Genomic DNA, 22933 nt, shown 5'->3' with positions numbered 1-22933 from the left:
TTTTTCATCAAGGCCTCCAGCCCAATTAAAATTACCATTCAAATCACTTTGTGCAGAACAGGAGCTGCTTGCTTTTACTGTCAGGAGACCTAGAAGGATGAAAAAGTAAATGTGTGGAAATCTAGCCCATCTTTACTGAGCGAGTCCCACCAGACAGATGACTTTCCTATTTTTGTCATGCGCTCCTTTGCTGTTTCCTTGCACTATCTTTTGCAGAAGAGAGGAAAAGAAACTTCGAGGAAAGCTGCAGATGCTGGACAGAAGGGAAGCAGATGGGAGAACGGCAGTAGGTGCTGAGGCTTTGCTGCGAGGGAGGCGTTTCTGAAGCCCTTGGGAGAGCTGTCAGAGCTCTCCAGGGCTCCGTGTGGAAATCGTGTTCCTGTTCCAGGCCAGCAATTGCAAAATGCTGGGGACACACTGTTCATTATGCAAACTGGCTGCGCAAAGCAGAGAGAAATAAGTTACAGTCATGCATGTCAAAGACCAGAGAGGTTTAATTGGAAAAGACAACAATTAATGTAAGTTACTGAAAGTTTCCATTTGAATCAGAGAAACAGTGAAGTGAAACTCAACAATAATTGCACAGAGAAGAAATGTTGACCTGCAGCAGGACTAGCCATCCCTGTAGCTTCTTCCCTCTTCTGCTTTTCCTAACGGCACCCTTCCTTCCAGCACCATCCTCTGCCAGCACTGGAGGGGTTACCATCAGCTGGATCGCCGCAAACTTCTGTAAACCAAGTTACTTTCCATTTTCCGTAAACAATAAACAGATTAAGAGAGGCTTTGCACAGAGTAACGGGGCTGGGCCAGGGGTTTGGTTACGTAGGCTTTGCTGGTGATATACAGAAAGACTGAGCAGGATGGCATGGGCAGGCGGCTTCTGGAGTTACTGGACTGAGCCCAGCTTCCCTGGATGGCCATGGAGTACAAAATCCCCACTGTTTCCTGCAGAAAGGGCTCTTCCAAAAACCTCCAACTTATATGGGTCATACCACAAATGGGGAGCTACTGAACCAGGGGTTAGGCATTCCCTAGGGAGATATAAACCAGGGCAACAAACAGCAAAAGTAAATCTCAGAGTAGAAAGAAAGCCTTAACTGGGATCCTGCCCCACCAGAATACATCAGTTGCCTTCATTACCCAAAGCACAAGTCACGCAATTAAAAATAGGCAAAAATGAGTCGATATTTCAGTCGCTTCCAAGCTCAAGGTGCCCTTCAGTGCCTCGGCTTCCCTAACAGAAACAAACCGATGCAGAAGAGAAGTTCTGATCTTGAATCTTGTATTAGGCCAAATAACAAAAAGGGGTTTATCTTGGCTCTAATCTCTTTTTCCAATATACAGACATATTGAAAGAGATTACCTTACTAAAATGGAAGGAAACTGTGCTATTTTAACACCCTAATCCCCTCTTTCCTCTGTAGGAAATAAGATAAATATCTTGATTTCACTCGGTACAATTACAAGAAGCTTTTCTCTTATCAAAAGTTCTCCGTTTCCTCTGGTGAGGCATTTTTTGAGCTGTGTACCAGGCTTCAGCAGTGTTCTGATTATTGGCAAGCCAAGTATTTTTTGGGTGAAGGAAGGTACCAGCCTCCTGCAACACAGGGTGCAGCACCGATGCCAGCATCAGCTTACCCAAGGGCAGGAGGCCCTGTGGGAGCTGGCTTGGACTGGGACAGGCAGTTGGCTTTGGTGGCAGGTTTCACGGGGCTTGGCTGGCAGGTGGGACGGGTGTGCAGTCAGCGAGGCCCAGGGAAGGGGCGATGCGCACAGACGCTGCCCTCACAACCCAAGGTGATGCCGGCAGCGCTTCATCGTCCCAGGGAGCCGGGCAGATGCCGAGCAGGGGAGAGGAGCCAAGGTCACCCCACGCCCCTTCCCTAGACTTTAATCTTTTTGCAGAAGAATTTTGAAGTGTCAAAATTAAAAAAAAATCTTAAAACTGTTCAGCTTTTAAATTTAGCACAGATCCCTAGGAAAGGAAAAGCAGGGAAGGGGTGGGAGGAGCAACCTTACCCCAGACTTCACAGATGACAGCTGAGAGAAAAGAAATTAGTGTCTCGACTTCCTACCCTGGGGATAACCCAAGCTCAATAAAAAGCCTATTGCATGTACAAATACAAAGAAAGGCTTCAGCAATAACTTTAGAAAACACCCACAATAAAAAATAAGTCCGCCCCCACGCAAGCTGGAGGTACGCTCTATGCGGTAATGCCGGTGGTTGCTTCAGTAAGCACAGACATGCTCTGCCTTCGAAAACCACGACAGGGGCAGAGCAGGGGCTGTATCCTGGACAGTGAGCACAGCTTCGAAGAGGGCCCTGACTACCGTGTCTTGCCATAAGCTCCCACCCCCACACAGCTTTTCTGCCTTCAATTAATGGTGCAAATCCTGCTCTTTCTTTTCCAGACTGTGCTGGAGTCTCCCTTCCTCTTTTGCAGCTCTTGGCCTTTGGGATTCTTTTTTCTGATGTTTGGATTTTAAATGACGTGGGAAGCGGCTGGTACCCATGATCGCGGCGCTGCCTGCCCGGGGGTGTTTGTGCGGCGGGAGCCCAAAGGCAACGCCGTGCCAAACAGCCCGGCAGCTCTCAGCAGCTCCCGCTCCCTTCCCCTCAGGGTGACGTTACAGTACAACAGAAAAAGCCTGGAGATGTGCCTGTGTCACTGTTAAGTAAAAGGGGCCAAAAACCTCCGCTGGCACCGGCTCCCGTTTATGCACAGCTGCAAGCGCGTGTGCAGTTTTCACCAGCTGAAGCAATCAGCCAGGCTGTAGCACTGGTCTTGGCTCTCTACCCTTTCTCCCCAGTTTTCCTTTTTAACCCTTGCACTTCAACAGGGAGAAGAAAGCTGCCAGAGGAGAGCTGAGAAGGCCAAGTGGGCCAGGGCTCGGTGATGGGAGCATCAGTGGAAGGTGGGTGCAGGTGACCGGCATGGGAAAGCGGCTGGACAGTGATGGGAAGGGAAGGAGCCCTTACCGCAACTTCCCAGCAGCCCGGCCGCGGCTGCGGCTGCTTCGCCCTCTGCACATCCCCGTGCGCGCTGCCGTGCTGGATATATGTCCTGGCCGTTGCAAATGCTTTTGCCCAGGGTGGATTCAGCCTCTGTGGGCAGCACATCAGCTGCCTGGAGGAGCTTTGTGTCCCACCAGCTACCACAGGGTGCCCTGCGCGTTCACCTACTTGTGGAAGTCAGGAGATATGGAAATACGCACATCTTTCTTCACATGAGGGAGAGGGGAAAGGAGGGACAAGACGGTTGTGCAGATGATGATGTCCCATCTTTTAGTTCGTAGGTTGTTTGATGCTGCACAGAACAACATGCGGCCAAGCCCTTTGCCATGTGTGCAACTCCGTTTTTCTGGTGGTAACTTCTGCTGTTGTGGAACACCTAAATTCCCAGACCCGAGGGCTTCTCTGCTCTTGCATCCTGCATAGCAGAGTGTATAATCTCACCCTGCACTTCCTGACTCAGCTCGTATCTCCTGTTTGAACTGTCATGTACCTCCTGATATTTATAGCTGTCTGTGCCCTGCTTGTGATCCCTCACAACTCCCAGTCACAGTATTTGTGACTGTTACAGTAGAAGGCTGTTACTGTGGAGAAGAGTGATGCCAAGCTGTAAAATCATGCCAGGGAAGTTGGAACATAAGTTTGATTGTAAATATTGGCAAAGCTTCATAAAAAATTACAAGAAAGCTCCTCCAAGAAATTACAAACCTCTTTTTTTAGTTGTTATTGAGTCTAATGATCTCCTATATTTTTACAGAACAGCTTTTCAGGTTTGCAGCTAATGAAATTTCACTGAAAACTGAATTATCTCTTGACTAAGATTAACAACATTAGCAAAGGGGAAGACCTAATAAGCACTATACTCGAATTCTCCAGTCTGAGCCTTTTCCCTGGTACAAGATTGTCCCCCTGTACTATCTTTAACTACTTTGTCCAGTCTAGCTTTAAATGGCAGAATGAGATATCTGTATGTACTGTACATGCCATCACATACCCACTCTGAAAAAGAAATTGAGAAATAAGAGCAAAGGCACAACAGACATGTATTTAGAGAAGTAGCGGAGGTTATTTCAAGGTCACTAAGAGCCCTTGCGCTGAACTGAACGCAAACCAATACACTCATGCTCCCTCTGCTAATACTTCAGGGACAGAGGTGGAAGTTGTTTTCTCCTTTATTTCACTCATCATCCCCACCGGGCTGCAATAAAATACTCCAGCTACTTACAAAGCCACCCACTGCTGAGAGCTGATCGGCTTTTCAAAATGAACACTGTGTGCCTAATGCAAGTTTGGGCACTTTAAACTTCCAGGTCTTTCCCTTGCTGCACATCTGTGCATTAGACTTCTGTACCCCAAACAGACACTGATCTCTCTACCTTCTCTAGTACCAGATAAATAGTTCATGTGCCAGGACTATTTTGCTACAGCCTCTTTTTGAAACCTTTAATCGCACTTCATTTTTTCCAGCCTCCCTCCGGAGCGTGGTACCCCACTGCCAGCCCTGCCTGCGCCGGGCTCGTGGGCAGCAGTGGCTCCGTGCCTGCGGGAACGGCCGCCTTCACCCTTCAGGCTCAGTATCAAGTGGGAGCTGATGTTCAGCGTGGAAGCCTGTTTCACGTTTAGATTAGCCTGTGGTCTGAGGTTGTGCTCAGCATGCCAAGAGGCACAACCATAAAGACCATGTTTCTCTAACTCTGTGGAAACATCTTCCTTGTGCTCAGTTAACCAAGTAATTCAGAGCACAGAGTAGCCCTGTGCTGCTCTTTCTCATTACTGTTAGTCCTCTAATCTTGTGCTATCTGCATATGTTATCAGCAATTATTTGTTTTTCTGCAGAAAGGAGATTAAAAGTAAACAGCTTATGGCCAAGACCTGTTCCTTAAGAATCCTGACTGGAAATACACCCACGAGAAGATGGTAATTTTACTATGATTTACAAACTATGGGGGTGATCTAGTTAATACATGCCATGCTGATGTAGGCAGCAAGTCAAACGTGTCACGCTTCTGGCAAATTGCAAACTCATAAAATAAAATCAGTTTAGAGAATTGAGATCTACTTTTCATAATCTCCTGTTTACCAGTGGTATGGACATTACCCTGTCTTTTCAGGTTTTTTTTAAAACAGTCTGAACAGTATCGCTTAAGGACCATGTCCTTCCTTCGTATTCATCTGCGGGTGCAATTTTGTACTAAACGCGAATCCTGGGAATGAGACAGAGGCAACCTCAGGATACCAAGCTGCTGATCCACAGGGTTATGATCTTGAAAAGCCCACTTGCCAGCCAGCGGGCGACACTGCACTGCAGCCGCTGCCCGCAGGGGGACGGTGAGGTAGGAAGCACAGGAACCCAGCCCGTGAGGTCTTTTGGGAAACGGGGACAATTTCTCTTTCTCTCAATGTTCCCTGATGGATGCAAAATCAGCAGGATGGGGAGAAATCTGCACTTTACATAGGCAGTGTGGTCAGGTATCGACAAGCCCAGAAGGAGTTCAGCTCTGCTTCTGGCTTCCACGAGGGTCAGAATTAAAGCCAAAGTGGGGCTTTTGGGGGGTCTTGGGGCAGTTTCCTGCTATCATAGTCATACCATATAATGAGATGATTTTTGTAAATTCATCAAGCTTCAGCTTGTTAAAAATTAGATGGTTTTTTTCCCCCACTAGTCTTACTAAGAGGTTGTTTCAAACCGTCACTGCCATGATGGCTGGAAACTTTCATCTAATTCCATGCTTAAATTTATTCCTGGCCACTTTATATCCATTTGTTCTTGTGACAGCATTATTCCTTAGTTTAAATAACTCTTCTCCCTTCCCAGTCTTTACCCCCCTGATGTATTTACAGACAGCAATCAGATCCCCTCTCAGCCTCCATTTTGCTAGCCGAAACAAGCCAGCTGTGCTCGGGCTGTGGTACGGAGCCGCACGGCGCTGCTGCTGTCAGCATGGGGAACTGATACTTGAACTGAAACTATCAGAGCGGAAAACACATTTTGAGCGATTTCTGGTTGCACTGGCCAGAGGGCTCAGCCCTGGGGCTGTGCCAAAATGAAGGAAATACTCTTTGTCACCTCTGAAGTCACCATTTTTAAATGTTTTGATTGATACAATATTTCACGCCCTGGGATGGAGAGCTCTCACGAGGTTTCTCTCCTTGGCATGGCTCTGAACCAGGTGGAAAGAGCAGCCTCCAGAGTGACCACCCGCTCGCTACCCTTCCAGCAGTGCTCATGCTGTATGAGGTACGCTTTTGGCCATGCCTAATGCTGTGCTTGTAGACTTGTAACGGGGAACGCATACAAGGCTGGTGGAAAGGGCTGCTGGACAGCACCCAAGGATGTCAGCATGGCTTGTCCAGGCACCTGCAGCGGATGAAAAATGACACTACTGCAATTAAAGTCAAGTCCACCAAGATTTACGTCTATTAAATGAAAAATTTCATTAACTTCTCTTGTGCCTCTCGCTAAGCACTGGAGGGTCCCTACGGACAGAGCCCTCCCAGGCACAGACGAGGATGTTCCTTCAGGTCCCCTAGCTACCACAGAGCAATGCGATAATGCACCTGCAGGGTACAGTCCCCTGAGGGTGGCTGCCCACAGGCCTGGTAATCAGAGTAATTTAATCACAGGAGCATGATGGTTTGCATGCAAACATAATGTTTGCATCTATTTGCTAAGATGAAGCAAAATAAATCCCTACCATCGAGGACAAAAATCAAAAACCCAGCCCAAACATATGCAAAGATATTAGCCGCACACTAGCAGTATTTCATCAGCTTCTCTGAAAACAAAACTTATTTGTGTCTCTCAACAGGGAGTTTTCGCTAAACTCCTGTCAAAAAGAGAAGAAAAGCAAAATTTGCAGGGGATGGAGATGTCAGGGGGATGCCATCGTTTGTTGTGTTTTGCTCAGAAACTTCCTAAAAAGAGCTTAGTGGGAATGTGCTTTCTCACCACGTTCACAAAGGGGTGAAGTTCTTGCCATTTGTCCCATTAATAAGGCGTCTGCTGGAGAAATTACAACACGCTTCCTAAAGCTCAGCAGCCTGTAATTGCTCCAAGTCTCACAAGCACAGCAAAATGTATGCTGCTTACATTGTGACTCCAAAATGACTTATGGAAATCCAGTGTGAAACAGCAAGCAACGAGGCAATGCAGGAAAGAGCAGACCAAGTCTGAATGATCCATCTTGGGGCTAATGACCTTGTAGTGAAGAAGATGATAACATATGTCAAAGCTCTGATCCCTCTTGCAGGATCATTAACATTCCCAGGCAGTTCCTGCCAGTCAGAAATTTTAACCCTAATGGCCTGATTTTGCTCTAAATAACTGTATAGCTTTGGGCAGTAGTACTCTGCCACTGGAATTCTTTTCCAAGTGATACTTTAGTGATAAGAAAAATTCACAGAACATCTACAGAAAAATCTGTTCAGTTTGTGTAAAGGGGAAAAAACCCCTTTCATGTTGGTATTCATGTTGTAGATAGTGTTAAAATAAAAAAAAAAAATCAATTTTAAATTAAAGACCTGCATCCTTTGTGTTTAAAAACTGAGTCACAGTGAAGATTCACTTCCACATCAGTTTCAAATTTGGTCAAACCAAGCTAAAATAGCATGTTTGTTATTAATGTTTTTTGTTCCTTTGCCGGGTCTGTTTGTGAGTTTTGTGCACCCAGGTGCCTATCTGCTGCTTGCCTATTTCTCCTTAAGAGCAAAAGCAAAAAAAACCTTTCAGAAACTCTGGAAGAGCCAATAAATATTGGCTTTTACCCTTCCAGCTAATTTGGTGGAGCCTCCAGGCAGCCTAGCAGAGTGAACGGGGAACGCAAATAGCTGGCTTTGCCGCTGAGGGCAGTCAGGAGACCCTGCGTTTGAACCCAAACCTTAATCTTTCACCTCTGGGCCAGCTAGAGATCAGAGCCTTTTGTGAGTTTGTCTGAGCAAAGTTGCGCAGGTACTGAAATATCTAATTTTCTTTCATTTGTTGTTTTTTTTTTTAAAGCAGCACTGAAGCCCTTCCTTGCCCAGCCTGGCTGGTTGCTGCTGCAGCCTGTAGCTGAATTCCAGGTTCTCACTGCAGCCCTCGCACACTGCACTCTTTCCAACGTCACAAACAGAGCAGGGTGTAACACCTCCCTGGTAACACAGCCTGTTAACATCTCCTTTCCAGAAATAACTTCCCTCTGGTTTACATAATTAATCGTTTTCCGCAAATGCGTGCACGTGTGTGAGAGAGAAAGACAGAAAACAGAGGGGAGACAAATATTTAGCATCATGTAGCAGCAGCAGACCTGGGCTCAGATTCCTCTCTGCTGCTACTGAAATGGTTTTTAGGGACTTCAGCAGGGAGGGCCGAGATATTGTCCCGGCTGTGCCTGACCTGTCCCCGCACGCTCGCTGCCGCGGTCCCTCCTTTCTCCAAAACACTTCTGCCAGTGCCAGCGGCCACCACTCTGTCCCGCAGGAAAATGCGATAGTGAGGGCGCGTCCTCCCCGTCTGAGGCTAAATGCACCTTCGCCAACGAAGCGCCCGTGGCTGGGAGAGCTTTCAGCTTGCCAAACGCCAAGGGTCAGCTCTGCCCCAGGAGAGCTGGAGAGGAGGCACGCAAGCAGAGGACAGAGGCTGTGCTGGCCAGGCTGTCGGCTGGAGGCTCGGCTGGGCTGTGGTGGGAAAGCCCCACCGCTGGCGCCAGCCCACAGCTGCTGCTGCTGCCGAGGAGCGGCGGGAGCCGCCGGGGCTTTCCGACCCCTGGCAGCAAGCGTGTTATTCTGCCTCGGGAAGCTCCGCGGTCTCTGCGGCTGTCTTAGTGCCTAAGGAAGGATAAGAGATAAGAGGAATAGGAGGAGGCAGAACAGGAGGAGATTTTTCACTTGTAAACCCAGATCCTTGAGAGACCTGCCAGTTTCATCGGAAAGCAGCTCTGAGTAACTAACCTCTGTGTTTTCTGAGTCAAGCCACAACTACCACCCACAAAATCCCACCATCGCAGGTGGGACAGGACTGCCGCTCCATCCATGCCCTGTGAACACAAGGGAAATGACCCACGCTGGGCACTGAACCTGCTGCGTGATTCAGCCCATACCCGTGCCTGGATGCACAGGGAAACCAGAGCACTCTTTAACCCATCTTGTGAAGCCATTTCTGAACCCGGCAGTTTGGAAACAACCAGACAATTTGTAACACCACAGCCACCAAATGTGCCCATTCCCCTGAAGGTGACTCCGCAGGAGAAGGGGACAGTGCGTGGTGGCACAGGGACAGCTGGCCAGCTGGGATTTGACCTGTGAGGAGGTGACTGAGCACTGATGGAGTTAATAACCTTGTGAAATTAAAGCTGTCGAAAAGGCACGGTCATTCAAAATCTTCTTTGAGAAGACGCAAATTGCTTTGATTCCACAGCAGTGGGCATCTGGGCATCCTGATGTGTATTCGCTGCAGGCAGCGCCCAGGATGCTGCTCAGGCAGGGGTCCTCCATGTCGGGGTGTCAGGGAGACCCCCAGGAGCAAGGGGAGATGGGGCTCTGAGCTGGCAGCCTTGCAAAGCCAGTAGGGTTTCAGGATGGCTGCTTGTCTTTGTGAAAAGCTACCTTGTAAACAGAGAGGGAAAGTCTCTTTAACTTATTCACTGTTTTAAAGCTGCATAAAGGAATGCAATGCCAGCAGCCCATTCATCCCGCCTGTACGTAGCAGCCTCTAGCCCAAAGTCTCCTCTGCTCCTGGCCAGGAAAAGGCAAGGAGAAAGGAAGAGCACGTACCTTTGCCTTTACGGACTGGAAGTGGTAACACAAAGCTAAACTCAGGTGCAAATTCCCCCTCAAGCCCTAACCCTCCTGCCAATCCCACATGTCAAACCCCTGCAACAGGAGGGTCTGGCTGTGCGGCGCGGGGGCAGTGGGCATCTGTGGAGCTCCCCTCACTGTGCAGAGACCCCCAGTGCCACTACGGGTCTCCCTTCAAATCACAGCAGACATTTCGCAGTATGCATGTGCCAGGAGGGGCTTCCAGCTCAGAGCTGGGGCAGCTCCATGGGAGGGATGTGTAGGGGACTGAGCCATGGGGCAGGACCACCCCTGTGCACTCCTGCTAGGGAAGCATCGCCAATAGGCACACATCACTTCTTCCTTCGCTCCATGGCAGCTCTGACCTTCTCTTCCCTACAACCAGGGTGGATTTATTTTTATTCCGACATATCTGTAAACCGTGGAGCTGCTAAACTTCTAAAAACTGGAGACCCGAGTTGCTGCGTTGCCTGTTCCAACAGCAGCAAGGAAGCACCAGGGCTCACCGCAGTTCAGGAGATTTACCGGCACAATTACTCATGTTCCCTATGGGGACCAATAAGGCTCCACAGCAGTGCTCTGGCGTTGAGTGCCGGCTGCACGCAATGATTTACTGCAAACTTCTCCCAGCGTTTGTGCACCTTCAGAGTGCTGACATGAGTGTGGGCTGATTGGGTTATTTATTTAATTTTGTATTTATGAAGACGATGAACTTCCAGCCCCCCAAGCTGCATGCTGCTTTTTTTTTTTCCACTTTGTTTCTCTTGGCTCTTCTAAAAGGAAAATCAGGATGTGTTTTACTTTGGAGAAATAAAATTGGCATCAGCTCTGTCTGAGAAGATACCTCTATGATGGAAAATGAGCAAATAAACCACTCACTATAGCTTTCCTTGAAGAGACTAATACACTGTACTGTGCTGAACAGTGCAATTCTGAGAGGAAATGGGGAATATACCAAAGCGACCTCCTTGACCCAAACGTTCCAGAGTTTGTCTACTCTGATCATTGCCCTATTATATTTTACCCAAAGTCATCTTCTTCACTGTGGCAAAATTTCAGAACTTATTTTATCCAAGAATTCAGGCAATGCTGATCTGGGTTCCCATCCACTTGTGCAGTATGAGAGTTTAATGATTCATGAAGGCATGAGTTTGTTGTTTTGTGTTGAATAAATATCTATGCATGACAAAAGATATGCAAGCAAAACGTTTAAAGGGGAAGACAGCATTTTTCAGATGATTATGGAATTTTGCTTTCAGTCTCATGGTGCACAGACATCCTGAACACATGCTACAGGCATCCAGAAACCCATATCTATTGCAGTTAATTATTGTACTAATTTTTGCCATATGTTAGTTGAGTACTCATTGTAAATTCTCCTATCCACTCATTATTCAGAATGATTCCCAAGTCTTTTCAATGAATGATATTCCAAACCATAGGTTATTAGAACTATGAATTGCAAATATTTATAATGAATTACACAATTTGTGCTGCAACCAGAGAAACAAACCTTTGTATATGACATGTGAGTTGCAATCTCAGCCACTGAAAAATGAATAGGGCATGAATTTCGGATTGTAGCCACACCTGCAGATTTCATTTCACCATTTGCGTGTGTCCTGTCTGAATTTTCCAGTTGATGGTACACATAAGAACTGAAATAGGTGAATATCCAGGGGTTAAAAAAAAAGGGTTCTGGCAATTCCTACACTTGCAGAAAGCAAACTTGGAAAACAGGCAAATCAAAATTTTCTTTCAAAGCTGAATATTTAATTCTAATACCCTTTCCCATCATACACATAGATCCAACTCTAACCAAATCCTATCTCCTGGCTGTTCATGACATCTTCAAAACACGTTTTGCGCCATGTCTTACCCCGCCCAAGGGATGGTGTCTCTCACACCAGCTAATGGAGAGTTCAAGAACAAAACGGGTGACAGGAAATCCTTTCCCCATCTTCTGGTTCATGATTTAGGGATAAAGAGGGGTGGTTGCCAGGGGATTAAGAAAGCTGTGGTCACCCTCATATCATGGTCGAGCCACTCTGCAGTCTGCTCCCTCGCCCCATCGCCACTGTGGTTGCATCTGGCCCCAGGTGTGCTGTAAAAAGTCTCTCCCTGCTTGGGTCACCCAGAGCACCACAGTCTTCACAGATCACTTGAAAAATAAATTAAAAAAAGAGAAAGAATGAGAACTGTCTCCCAAGCGGTCTCTCAGTCTGTGTGTGGTGAGGGTGTCTGCCTCTTCTCACTGCCGTGTTTTATCGCACTCTGCTCTTCCTTCTTCTTTTTTTCCCATTCCTAATATAAATGTGAAAAATCCCAAAATGGGAATGTCAGAACATTTTGACACTAAAGTTATCAGAAGAAAAAAAGAAGAAATGCCTTCCCTCCCTGCAAGGCACTCTCACAGGTCAGACGCATCCAAGAGCAATAGCCTGAATTTTAACTGTGACAAACATATTCTTTGCAGTTGCAAACGCACTGGTGAGATGATTGTAAGCAAGGACAGAATGGTTTGGACAGGTAGAGCTGAAGGAAAGTTCAGATCTTCTCAAGATTGGAAGTAGAGCGGAGTTAGAAATCCCAGTCCTACTGTCAACCACTCCTGACTCCCTTTGAGGCTAAATGACTCATGTCAGCTTAATACCAAATTGCAAATCTCTGCAGTTTTTGGGGGAGGAACTCTGTCCTGCTCTTCACTGCTCTCCCTGCCAGAGTATAAAAAGCAGCTGTAAAATCCCACTTGCACAACTTCCCCATTTGCAGAAGCTCTTGGTCAGGAAGAAACAACTTTGAGGTTGGAAAAGAAGTGTGTGAACCAGGTCCAGCCCCTACGCAGCTTCTCAGTTGGGTTGGTATGAAGCCAACCCATACAGGAAGGTTTCAATATTTCAGCTGCTGGGCACAAAACCCTTGTATTTCCATGCTAGTAAAGCAAATGTATGTTATACCTTGAGAGAACCTGCCTCACTAAATTTCTTTTCCATTCATGCTGAGTTCAATCTTTTTGCATTTAACAGAGAAGCACTGAAGAAATACAAATTCCTCTAGTGAGGTTAACTGTCCAAAGACTACAGTTAGTCGGTTTTCCTTTAATCCCCACACCTCTATCATCATCAGTGCATAATCTGCACCAGGGAAAGAAGTCATGCTTTTCTCATCAGTTACAAAGCTGAGGAAAACAGAAAATAACTGCTCTGTGAAGTGCTGATGTGCAGAGCCACATCCCTCTGGCATGCGGAGGTAGGAGCGGATGCGGCAGCAGGAAGCAAGTGCCTTCTGCAGAGCTGGAGTGATACGGAAAGGCAAGAGATAATATCTCTTGAGCTTGTAGCACGTTGAAAAGAGGCAATGTGCTCTTATCCATAAAAGTACTCATAAAAGCTATAAGTGGACAAGATGCCCTGTGCAGGTTTGGTTCTTGTGGGGCCTTTTGCAATGGTTGTCACATCTAGATTGACAGGATTGTTATACATTTCCATGGATAACTTGTATGTGGGAACAGAGTGGTACAAGTGGGAGGGAGAAGCTGGAAATGAGGAAAGTCTGATCTCAGCTCCATGGTGGGATCCATCATTTACTGCAGCGCACCAGAACCAACCCAGTTGGCTGGGGCGGCCAAGACCATGGCCACCCCTAGCTTTGGAGAGCAGGTGACTCTTCACATTTGCTTTGGCCATCACAGGGACATTGATATGTTTAAAGAGAGTCTCAAAATGAGGAGTTTGTCAGCTCAGGGATACTCAGCACAGAATGAAGGAAACCCCCAGCAGCTCAGCCCCCCTGGAGGTGTGCAGAGCCTCCCTGGCTGCTCGCTCTCGCGGGAGCCTGTCTCCATTGCCCAGTGTCCCCAGGGCAGGGCTGGCCTGAGCCTGCCTGTCCCACAGGGCACAGGCAGGACGATGAGGTCTCACAGCAAGATAAATTAGTGCAAAAGCAGTGAGACAACTTGGATACATGAGGAGGCACCAGCATTGCCATCTGCAACGCTTGGAGGTCAAACGTCAGCACGGACTGAGCAATTCACCTTCTGGGCTGACGTGCTCCCTGCCCTCCACATCTCAAACCCACACCTAAGAGAGGCTCCCTGTTGTCTCTCTGCCTTGTATACTTAACAAAAGGAATCTTGTTGCTGTGCTTACTAGCTAAAATAGACACCACTCTCTCTTTCTTTGTGTCTAGGCCACTGGGCTGGCCCCGTGGTGAGAGCATGGAGCCACCCCCATTAACCAGGGACGGGACCAGGCCCTCCCTCCCCTTCTCCCCACGCAGGGACGCCTTTCCAGTGTTCGCCCCTGCAGCTCCCCAGCCAGAGGTACCGGCTGGCTCGCTGCGGGATGGCGCGCTGCCTCCAACAAGGGCTGCTCGCTCAGTCCTCCTAACCGCAGCACAGGATCATCTGGCTTGCCCCTGCGAGCACGGCTCCGATAGAAATACAGGCTGAGCGTGGCACACATCCATCACAGACAGAGGGCTCTGGAACCATAGCCCCCGAACAGTTTTTAATCAGCGGACGATAAATACGTTGTAATGTCCTTCATGACTTAAAAAGCTTGAGAGGTCTGTCTCAAGGTTGTGACAAGCCCTGCCCCATCTCCCATCCATTACACGGCTCAGGACTCCTTCCAAAACTTCAGAGATCATTGCAGAAGGGAGCCTGGGGCAAAACAGCAGATCAGACTCAGCTGGGAAGTGCTCAGTGTCTGATTTAGTCTCCAGATAGGTTCAGCTCTGAACACAACTATGGTTACCAAGTCCTCATCTGCATGTGAAGGGCCATGAATCCATTTACCAAAAGAACCAAATCTCCTCTAGACAGTTGCATAGAAACACCTATGGGTGTTTTCAGAGATTGCAGTTTGTTCTGATATTACAGGAGATACTTGTTCTTCCCTGCCTTCCTCCATGCTCTGCCTCCCACCTCTCTGCTCGGTGAGGAGAAGACAGCAGAGGGTGCCTCATACCACAGAGCCCTCCAAACCCCTCTGCACCCCCACAGCGCACAGCCCACACGCTCTCTCTTGCAATGAACACGTTGTGGTACTCCGTGAAGGGTGGGTGTGTGAGGTGTGGGGTTCCGATTCACTGGACCCCAAACTGCCAACCAGCAGGACTATGTCCTGTAGCCTGTGTGAGGCACGCTCAGCTCCCAGGGCTCCCACAGAGCTGGGTGCCGCTGCCTTGCACAAGGGCAGGCTTTGACTGGGTTACAGGAACAGGCAGACACCCCAGCATTTTCTGAGCTGCTAAAACACAATGGCAAGTATCCTCCCTCCCAGAGAGCCACTGAAGTGCCCCAGCAGGCTCGAGGCATTTGGGGAAGTTCATCCTTTGCCTTTCATTAGTTCAGAAGATGCAGCAGTGGCTGGTGGGGCTACAAAGGCAGAACCTGAGAAGGGGCAATGGGGGTCATGATCCCTTTGCTAGAGAAGATGGAGTAGGCAGCCTCCCTCAAGGTGCTCCCCGTGGGGTCAAGTTGTTCCCCGCAGACCAAACAGCAGGGCTTGCCAAAACGCATACACAACTTCTGCATTTTCTCAACTCTTTCCTGAACACATCTCTGGAGAAACCGCAGTGCCAACACTTATCTGTTATCTACAGACACAGTTTTTTTTAGCACCCTAAGGATTTCTGGACACTTCTCTTGCCCCCTCCCTTTTTAAACAGTTAATCCATCAGTTATTTCAAATGCAAAGTGAAACCAATCCTTTACAAACACTCTAGAGAAGTAATCTTTCTAGTGACTCCAGGCATTTTGCAGCATCCGAGAAACACTCACCTTAGTACATGAGTCGATCCGTTTATTGTGGTGGTGGAACAGGGGACCGTCTGCCCCAAGATGGAAGGCCTTCGGTATCGCTCATCACCACAGCACAGTATGATGAGGAAGGCACGTCTGAAAGACTTGTTCAGGAAGGCATAGAGGAAAGGGTTCAACCCTGAATTGATGTAGCCCAGCCACAGGAAAGCCGTCCACAGCTTCCCCGGCACCGTGTAGTTTATGAAAGGGTCCACTATGTTTGTGATAAAGAAGGGGGCCCAGCACAGGCAGAAGCACCCCATGATGATGCACAGGGTCTTGGCAGCTTTGGTCTCAGTCTTCATGCGGTGCGTGCTGTGCTGGTCCGGGTGCTGCTGCCGGCTGTCGGTGGGGGCCCCCGCGCGCTGCAGCACCCGGATCTGGCGGGCGTGCTCCCTGGCCGTCACGTAGATGCGGTAGTAGGCCAGCACCATCAGGAGGAAGGGAATGTAGAAGGCCACCACGGAGCAGGTAATGGCGTATGGCTTGTTGACCATAAATATGCAGTAAGTGGAGTTGGAAGCCTTGTTGAACTGCCTTTGCTGAATCTGGGGGCAGGGGGAGGAAGGACAAGGACAAACAAGGACAGAAGTTCAGCACTGCTCCTCTGATACCAGCAGTCTGTTTGCCAGGATACCTCACCACCGCCTTCCAATTCTCTCTCCTCCCTCCCCTCTCCCATCTGTGGTACCTGCCTTACCCTCTCCTGCCTGTGCTCACACCATGGGCTCTCCGGCCCTGCTGGTCCCCAGGTCTGCAGGACCAGCCCATGTTTCAGCTCCAGCATCCTAGAGCATGCCTCGACCTGGCCAGTGAAAACCAGCCTGACTCCCCAGTTCAGACACAGCAAAGGGGACTAACTTCACTTTGTGCCATGCTTTTTTGCAGTGCTCACTGCTCTGTTCATCAGGGCGTGGTTTTACACCAAGGATGCACAAGTTTCACCCATTCGAGTCCCACAGGGGTATTAGAGAAAGACCAGATGGACAGGGAAGGGACTGGGCTGCAGCATCTGGGAGGCAGCTCCAGGCTGGGGGTGACGCTGAGCTTCCCAGGCACAGGGGCTGTGGGCAGGAGAAGTCTCCAGGTTGAGTCCGTAGGCCGAGATCTGGTCAATGACTTGTGATGGAAACAGAGACAGCAGATGAAGAAAGGGGCCTTGCATGTGAGTTTGGGGAGCAGGGTGCATAACTGGGACAGACAGGATTTCTCTGAGGCTATTCTTGCTACAAAACAATGTCACTGCAGGTCCATCAGGCCCATAATTTCTGGTGTTTATTCCAACAAGAGAATAATCCTGTCTCCTATTTAAAACTATAATATCAAAAATATTTATTAAAGTATTTAACTTACTTATTTAAATTTCTTCAAATTTATTTATTTAAATAATTTATTAATTATTCATACATTGGCAAGTAAGGAAGTTTACCTCTAAAATAAACTATGAAGCATTTTCACTAGGTGGTGTTTGAACCTTGTGCTACCTGTCAGCATGCAGCTACTGAAATCTGCACGGTGAATGTCAGCAAGTTACAAGGAAGGGCAGGGCTTGCACTGGTGTTTAGAGAGTCTGGTACAGACAGCTGGGTATCGAGTCTTTTCTGAAAAGGTGGGGGCAAAAAATCAGTGGAAGAAATCAGATACCTGACATGGTTTGTTGAATAAACAAAATCCACCTCCCTTTTCTACCAGCTGCATGTCCTAAAGGTGCTTGTCTGGAAGCAATTTTGGCTTTATCGCCTTGTCTAGAGGCTTGGCAGCTTGCACCTGCTATTCTCCATGAGCCAAAAAGTATTCATATCTCCTTGACTGAGACTTGGCATAGAAGATGCCACATCTCTTTAAACAAGCTCTTCTAAATAAGGTGTTTTCACAGTTTGCCATTTTTTAATTCCTGTGTCTCCAGATTGGAAGGAGAGCAGATTTGCAGCTCTTAACTCCTTGCCCTGCAAACGGGATCCTGCAAGTGAAGCCAGACTGTGGTGGGGAAAAGTGACCCTGCTGAAATGACTTGCACGGGGGAACTTCGTCTTCTCCCCCACCTTCAACACTCACCACCAAGACAGGGCATATTGATAGGACTGGCCCAAAGCACCATCCCTTCTGCGGAAGTCTGGGTTTCCCAGCTCTCCAAACATTGCTAGGGCGGCAAGGAAGGACCCTCAGGTTCAGCCAACGGTGGCCAGCACTCGCCGAGAGCTGCAGAGGCCAAGGGGAACCAAGGACTCCCACAGTGCCCATCGGGAGCCAGCTGGGGCTTGGCATGTTTTCAAAGGACTACTCACTGAACTGATCAGTACACGCAGGTAAAATCTGCTCCCAGAGCCACCACTGTCTTTGTGACAGTCCTTCCAGGACAGAGTCATTTCAAACCCCTTTAAAGACACCCTCCAGAAATTCAGCAGCCCCTGTGCATTGATAACAAGAAGTTTCTCCTTCAGCCTCTCTTGTCTTCTTTTCTCTGAATATTGCTTTTTAAAGAAGAATATACAGCACTGAATATATTTGATACCAGGCTGGTGTACCTCCTTAGCCACTCACCAGATCAATGATGCCAATGCTATTCCAGCCTTGCATGATAGGGAGGAAAGAAATAAATGTCGGGATTACCCAGCATCCTCCAAGCATTACAGCGATGCGCAATGGAGTCATCTTGTTCCTGTAAACCAGAGGCTGGCAGCAGATAGCATAGTACCTGCAAGGAGAAAAGCGAGAGAACAACTGCCAACTGCCATCAAAGGAGACTTCCAGGTCTTCAAAAAATAAGACGGTAAAGCATTTTCTCCAGCTTGTTTCTCCTGCCTTTCAAAATAAAGAAAAAAATGAGTCTATAGCCTATTTCCATTGACTGCCTCTCACACAAAGAGCTCAGGATATTTTCACAGCATGAGTAAATCAGGTTTCATAGTGCCTTGCAGGGGAAAGCCAGTATTTTCTGTTTTCCAGCTAGGGAAAATGAGGCCCAGATTAATGCTGTGGTTTGTCTGAGGTCACAGAGCAAGGGAGTGACTTCATATTCAGCCCTTGTCTCCCTCTGCACTTAGTCACAAAGCTGTCCGCACCCTCCTTACCACGATGAATGAGTCCACCTTCCTTCCATTTAGCCGTAACTGAGTAAATGTTGGGGTTTTCCTAACTGCGATGGACATTTATTTTGACAAGACTGCAAAAGCTGTTATTGCAAATTAACGATGTGTTTCAAAGCTGTGAATATGTCAGTAAAATGAAGTGTGTTTTTCCGTAACCAAGCCCCCTTTCTACCTCCCAGGAATCAGCCTCTTGTCTGGCTGGGCTTTAACCTTCTGCCACAAGGACAGGGCAAATGCCTGCACAGGGCTTCTAGTCTTTTCACAGCCAAGGGGACGTGCCCTGTGCTCTCCTTTCTCCTCCTGATCCATCCAACATATTCATAGTACAACAGGTCCCTGTTCTTAAAATAACAACTAGCTATGAACTAAAAATGTCTTCTCAAAGAGATACAAAATCAACTCTTCTGTCTGTTTGGTCCCTGTACTACCCACCTGCTAGCAGATTTCTACATCAGGAAGGTGTATCAAACCTAAAACTGGAAATCTCTTTGCTCTGAAATTAATATAGGCCCATAAGCATAGCAGATCAGCAACCATAGAATCCTACTGCAGATTTTTGGTGGTTCTGACCTGACAGTCTGCCTCAGGTTCCCAACAAAACATTTTTGATCTTTAGAGTTTTGGATTTCAGCACACATTGTACAGGCCAGTACTTATGTCCCCACTGCTGCGACAGGGAACTGGGGTCCGGAGACACAAGAAATGCCCATAAATTCTGAGCTCTTCTAAATAATGAAGTATATAATTCAGCTATGTGCCTGATGCATATATTTTCTTAGTGAATTAATAATGATCATCTAGTAGATGTAGTTTCCAGATTTGATAAGCACAGAAATTATGCCATATGGTGCCCCAGAGCATATGAGCACTGCATTGAAGAAGTGGCCACAGTTTCAAAAACTATTTATAAAGGGAATGAATTACCTATGTCAGAGATTTTTTGAGTCAAGCCTCACATCAAGGCATAATGTGTACGTAGAGAGAGCCTCCCTGCTGAATGCCTATAGAAATCGATTTTATGAGGTCAGTAGAACCATGAATTAGAGACATTAAATTAGCAAACACACACTGAAGCTGGACCACTAACCTGAGATGCTTGCAGCACATTAAAATAAGACATATGTGAATGCACACATACACACAGTTCATGCGTGCATTAGAGAGATGTCCTTGAGGTGCACAATTTATTTCATCAAGATTTGAGTGGGAACTAAAGTTTTGTGCTAAACAGGCACAAAAGTCCAAGAATTTCTAAATTTTCTTAAAGGCTTTTTTTTAAAAGTCATGTGGAGTCAACTGAATTGCTTTATTTTGATAAAATCAGATGATATATTCCACACAAAGGGTTGAAATAATATCAAAGTGTCAAAAGAAAACATTTTTTAAAAGTCTCTTTGAAACAAGACTCAAAATGTCACAGGGGAAAAATGTTGAAACAAGCATTCAATTTGATCATTTCTACATTCTCTTCTGGTTTCGTGTGTGCATGAAAATCAGCCTGTTCCTCTGAAAAGTTTCACTTTCAAAGAAATGGCATATTTGACAGTAACTGTTCTTGTAGAGCATTGGGTGAAATGTTCCTCTCGTGGAGCTCATGCCAACAGCCATGGCAGTCAGTGGGTCTGATTCCTGTCCCCACTAACACAGCCCTCACATCCCTCCCACCAGGGAGAAGGAGAAGCTGAATAATTTACAGGAATAGGATTTACTTAGTTTTGGAGCTTGCCTTCATTGGATCACGAGTTGAACAAGCACGGGTATCCAGCCTCGAAGATATGCAAAACTCAACTGGGTAAGGCCATGAGTGACCTAATTAAAGGAAGACAGATTTAAGTTTGAGTTTGGCCCTGTTTTGAGAGGAGGACTGGACCAGAGACCTCCAGAGGTCCTTTCCAACCTACGTTTTTCTGAGTTTATCAGACAGTGAGGATCATCATGGTCAGATTTCAATATCTTAATGACTTCAGAGGATAGAATAAATATTTCCTTTGTTCCTAGGATAACTACCCTCATCATGACAGCCACAATGTGTCGTATAACCTTGTCCTGTGTTGCTAGAGCTTATTGTGTTTGGATTTCCCCGTGCTCTCCAGATTTTCTTCCCCCAGGAAATAAACTGACCTTTGAATTCAAACAGGTATTTACAGTAATGTTTTTTGACTGCTTATTAGAACAGATGGTCCTTCTCTTGGCATTATGTGCAACTGCTCTTCTGACTCTAAACACAAGGGAGATATATCTGGCATATTTAATTGCTTACTATTCAAGAGACACCTACTGGAAAGGGCTACTCAGTGCTGGACAGCAAAGGATTCCTGTGACATACCTGATGGCAAGTTACGGCAAGTCACAAGAAACTACATTTATTTGCAGAAAGGGCAAAAGAAGAAATTCAATAAATAAATGGGAAAGAACAGCCAAGACACCGGCTACCATTTCACAAGTTGAATAAGCAAACAGAAAAGGAAAACCATGATACATTGCTAATTAACTACAGCACGAAAAAAATTCTGCCAAGCAGTTCGAGTTACTACATCTCTGTACTTCTATCTCTGCTGCAGCTGACAGCATTACACTGACTTGTACATGCTATTAAAGGCCATTAGAGTAAAAAATGTGCCTGTAAAAATGACATCTTAAGCTCTCATATTTCTTCTCTCCCAGTGATTCAGCAGCAATTTTCCTCCACTTACATGTCAAAAGATTATATATATCTATTTTTTGCTAACTGCTGCTACCATGACTTCCGTTGTGTTCAGAAAGTCGAGCTGGGTTCCTCCTGCCCTACACTGTTATTGGTAACAAGGTTCCACAATCAGAGTGTGGGGGACAATTTTGCTGATGGTGAGGGAGGCAGAGAAGCACCCTGTCCGCTTTTCCATAGCTCAGCAGGATTTCCATTCAATGGCCCAGACAGTCAGATAATAGAAATCTGTGTATGTTAACAGAAGTCATTGAAGTCACACCAATTTTTGCAGTGGCTGGTGATTTGATGTATGTGATCGTTTGGGCATTTAAGCAGCTATTTATTCATTGAGAGAAAAGTAATTATATCTCTAACATTATCAATAGTTTTAGTCAAAAGCTGAAATAAAGACATTTTCTTATTCTACATTTCTGCTTTCTTTCAAGCTAGAGCTGTTTTCCTGTGCTCATAAAGAATATCTGTTACATACTGGTATGACAGTGTGATGGATGAATATAAAATGTAATACATACACATGATTAATACTGTGTCCAAGTTTAATTAAATATTAATTCTTACTATTATCAGCCAAGACCCATGTTTCTGCAGTTCCTTGAAAATGTTAACTTCCACGATACCTACAGCAGAGCAGATGATGCGAAACACATCCTCTCCTCCACCTCTGTTATGACATTGTTTGCTGAAGGGGAAATACAAGAATCCCTTCCTGGAGCTGTACATCTTCCAAGTAGCTCCATAAAGCAAAGGTTATTATAACACTTTTCCTTTCCCATAGCAGATATTTGCCACATGAATGAATCAAGTGCTAACATTTTACAGATGGCTCAAAAGAACAAATCCATAGCTCTTATGGCCACTGCAGATATGTCCGGCTACTGAGGACTTGTGACCTGCCCAGCAACACTTGGTGGCTCCGAGAAACACTGCAGTGGCCAGACTCTGTCTTGAGGAACATCAATGTGATGCTCCTTGGTCTTCCAATGGACGGTCCAGTGATATGGATGCGTGGGGGACCTATTAGTGCCAAGTGGACCAATTCCCAGAAGTGGACCTCATGTGTTATGAACACTCTCCCAGCATCTCCGAGGGGATGCAGGTGCACCTCTATTATGTTCACGAAAGCTATAAAAAACATTCAAGGTTCAGTGATGCAGTGCCCCAATCTGTGGGACAATTTTTCCTCCATATTCCTACATTCATCACCAGCAGGAGCTGCCAGAGTCACATGGAGCAGCCTCATATACACAGTGTCCACAAGCTGCAAGAGCAAAATGTTTTATCCTTTCCTGACAGGACTTGCACTTTGCATGCTGGCAAGCTCCTCTTTACGGTCATAAAACCAGAAAGCAGATATAAATGCCTGATGAACTGTACATCAGCAACACATTTGTACCTAACAGCCTTCAGCACTTTGGGTAGAGAAGACATAATATCACATTCCTCAGCAGCAGGATCATGGACAGCTTGCCTAATGTTAAACTTGTGTATATGTGAAGACAGGAGATGGCAGATAAGAGGGAAGCTGTGAAGCCAAAGAGAAAATA

The 22933-nt window shown here is 46.7% G+C and overlaps 1 protein-coding gene across 1 annotated transcript in view; it reads right to left on the bottom strand.

Moving 5' to 3' along the window:
• Positions 1-22933, bottom strand: part of HTR4 (5-hydroxytryptamine receptor 4) — an 80276-nt gene that overhangs the window by 40302 nt on the left and 17041 nt on the right. The window contains exons 4-5 of the mRNA XM_075509927.1: positions 18135-18288; positions 15573-16141 (exon numbers count right to left, since the gene is read on the bottom strand). Coding sequence (XP_075366042.1) covers positions 15573-16141; positions 18135-18288 — 723 coding nt within the window. The remainder of the gene's footprint in view (positions 1-15572; positions 16142-18134; positions 18289-22933) is intronic.

The sequence above is a fragment of the Mycteria americana genome, chromosome 8, assembly GCF_035582795.1.
Source record: "Mycteria americana isolate JAX WOST 10 ecotype Jacksonville Zoo and Gardens chromosome 8, USCA_MyAme_1.0, whole genome shotgun sequence".
NCBI classification, from domain to species: domain Eukaryota; kingdom Metazoa; phylum Chordata; class Aves; order Ciconiiformes; family Ciconiidae; genus Mycteria; species Mycteria americana.
The sequence above is the reverse complement of the archived record's forward strand: the minus strand, read 5'-3'. Positions and strand labels throughout refer to the sequence as shown.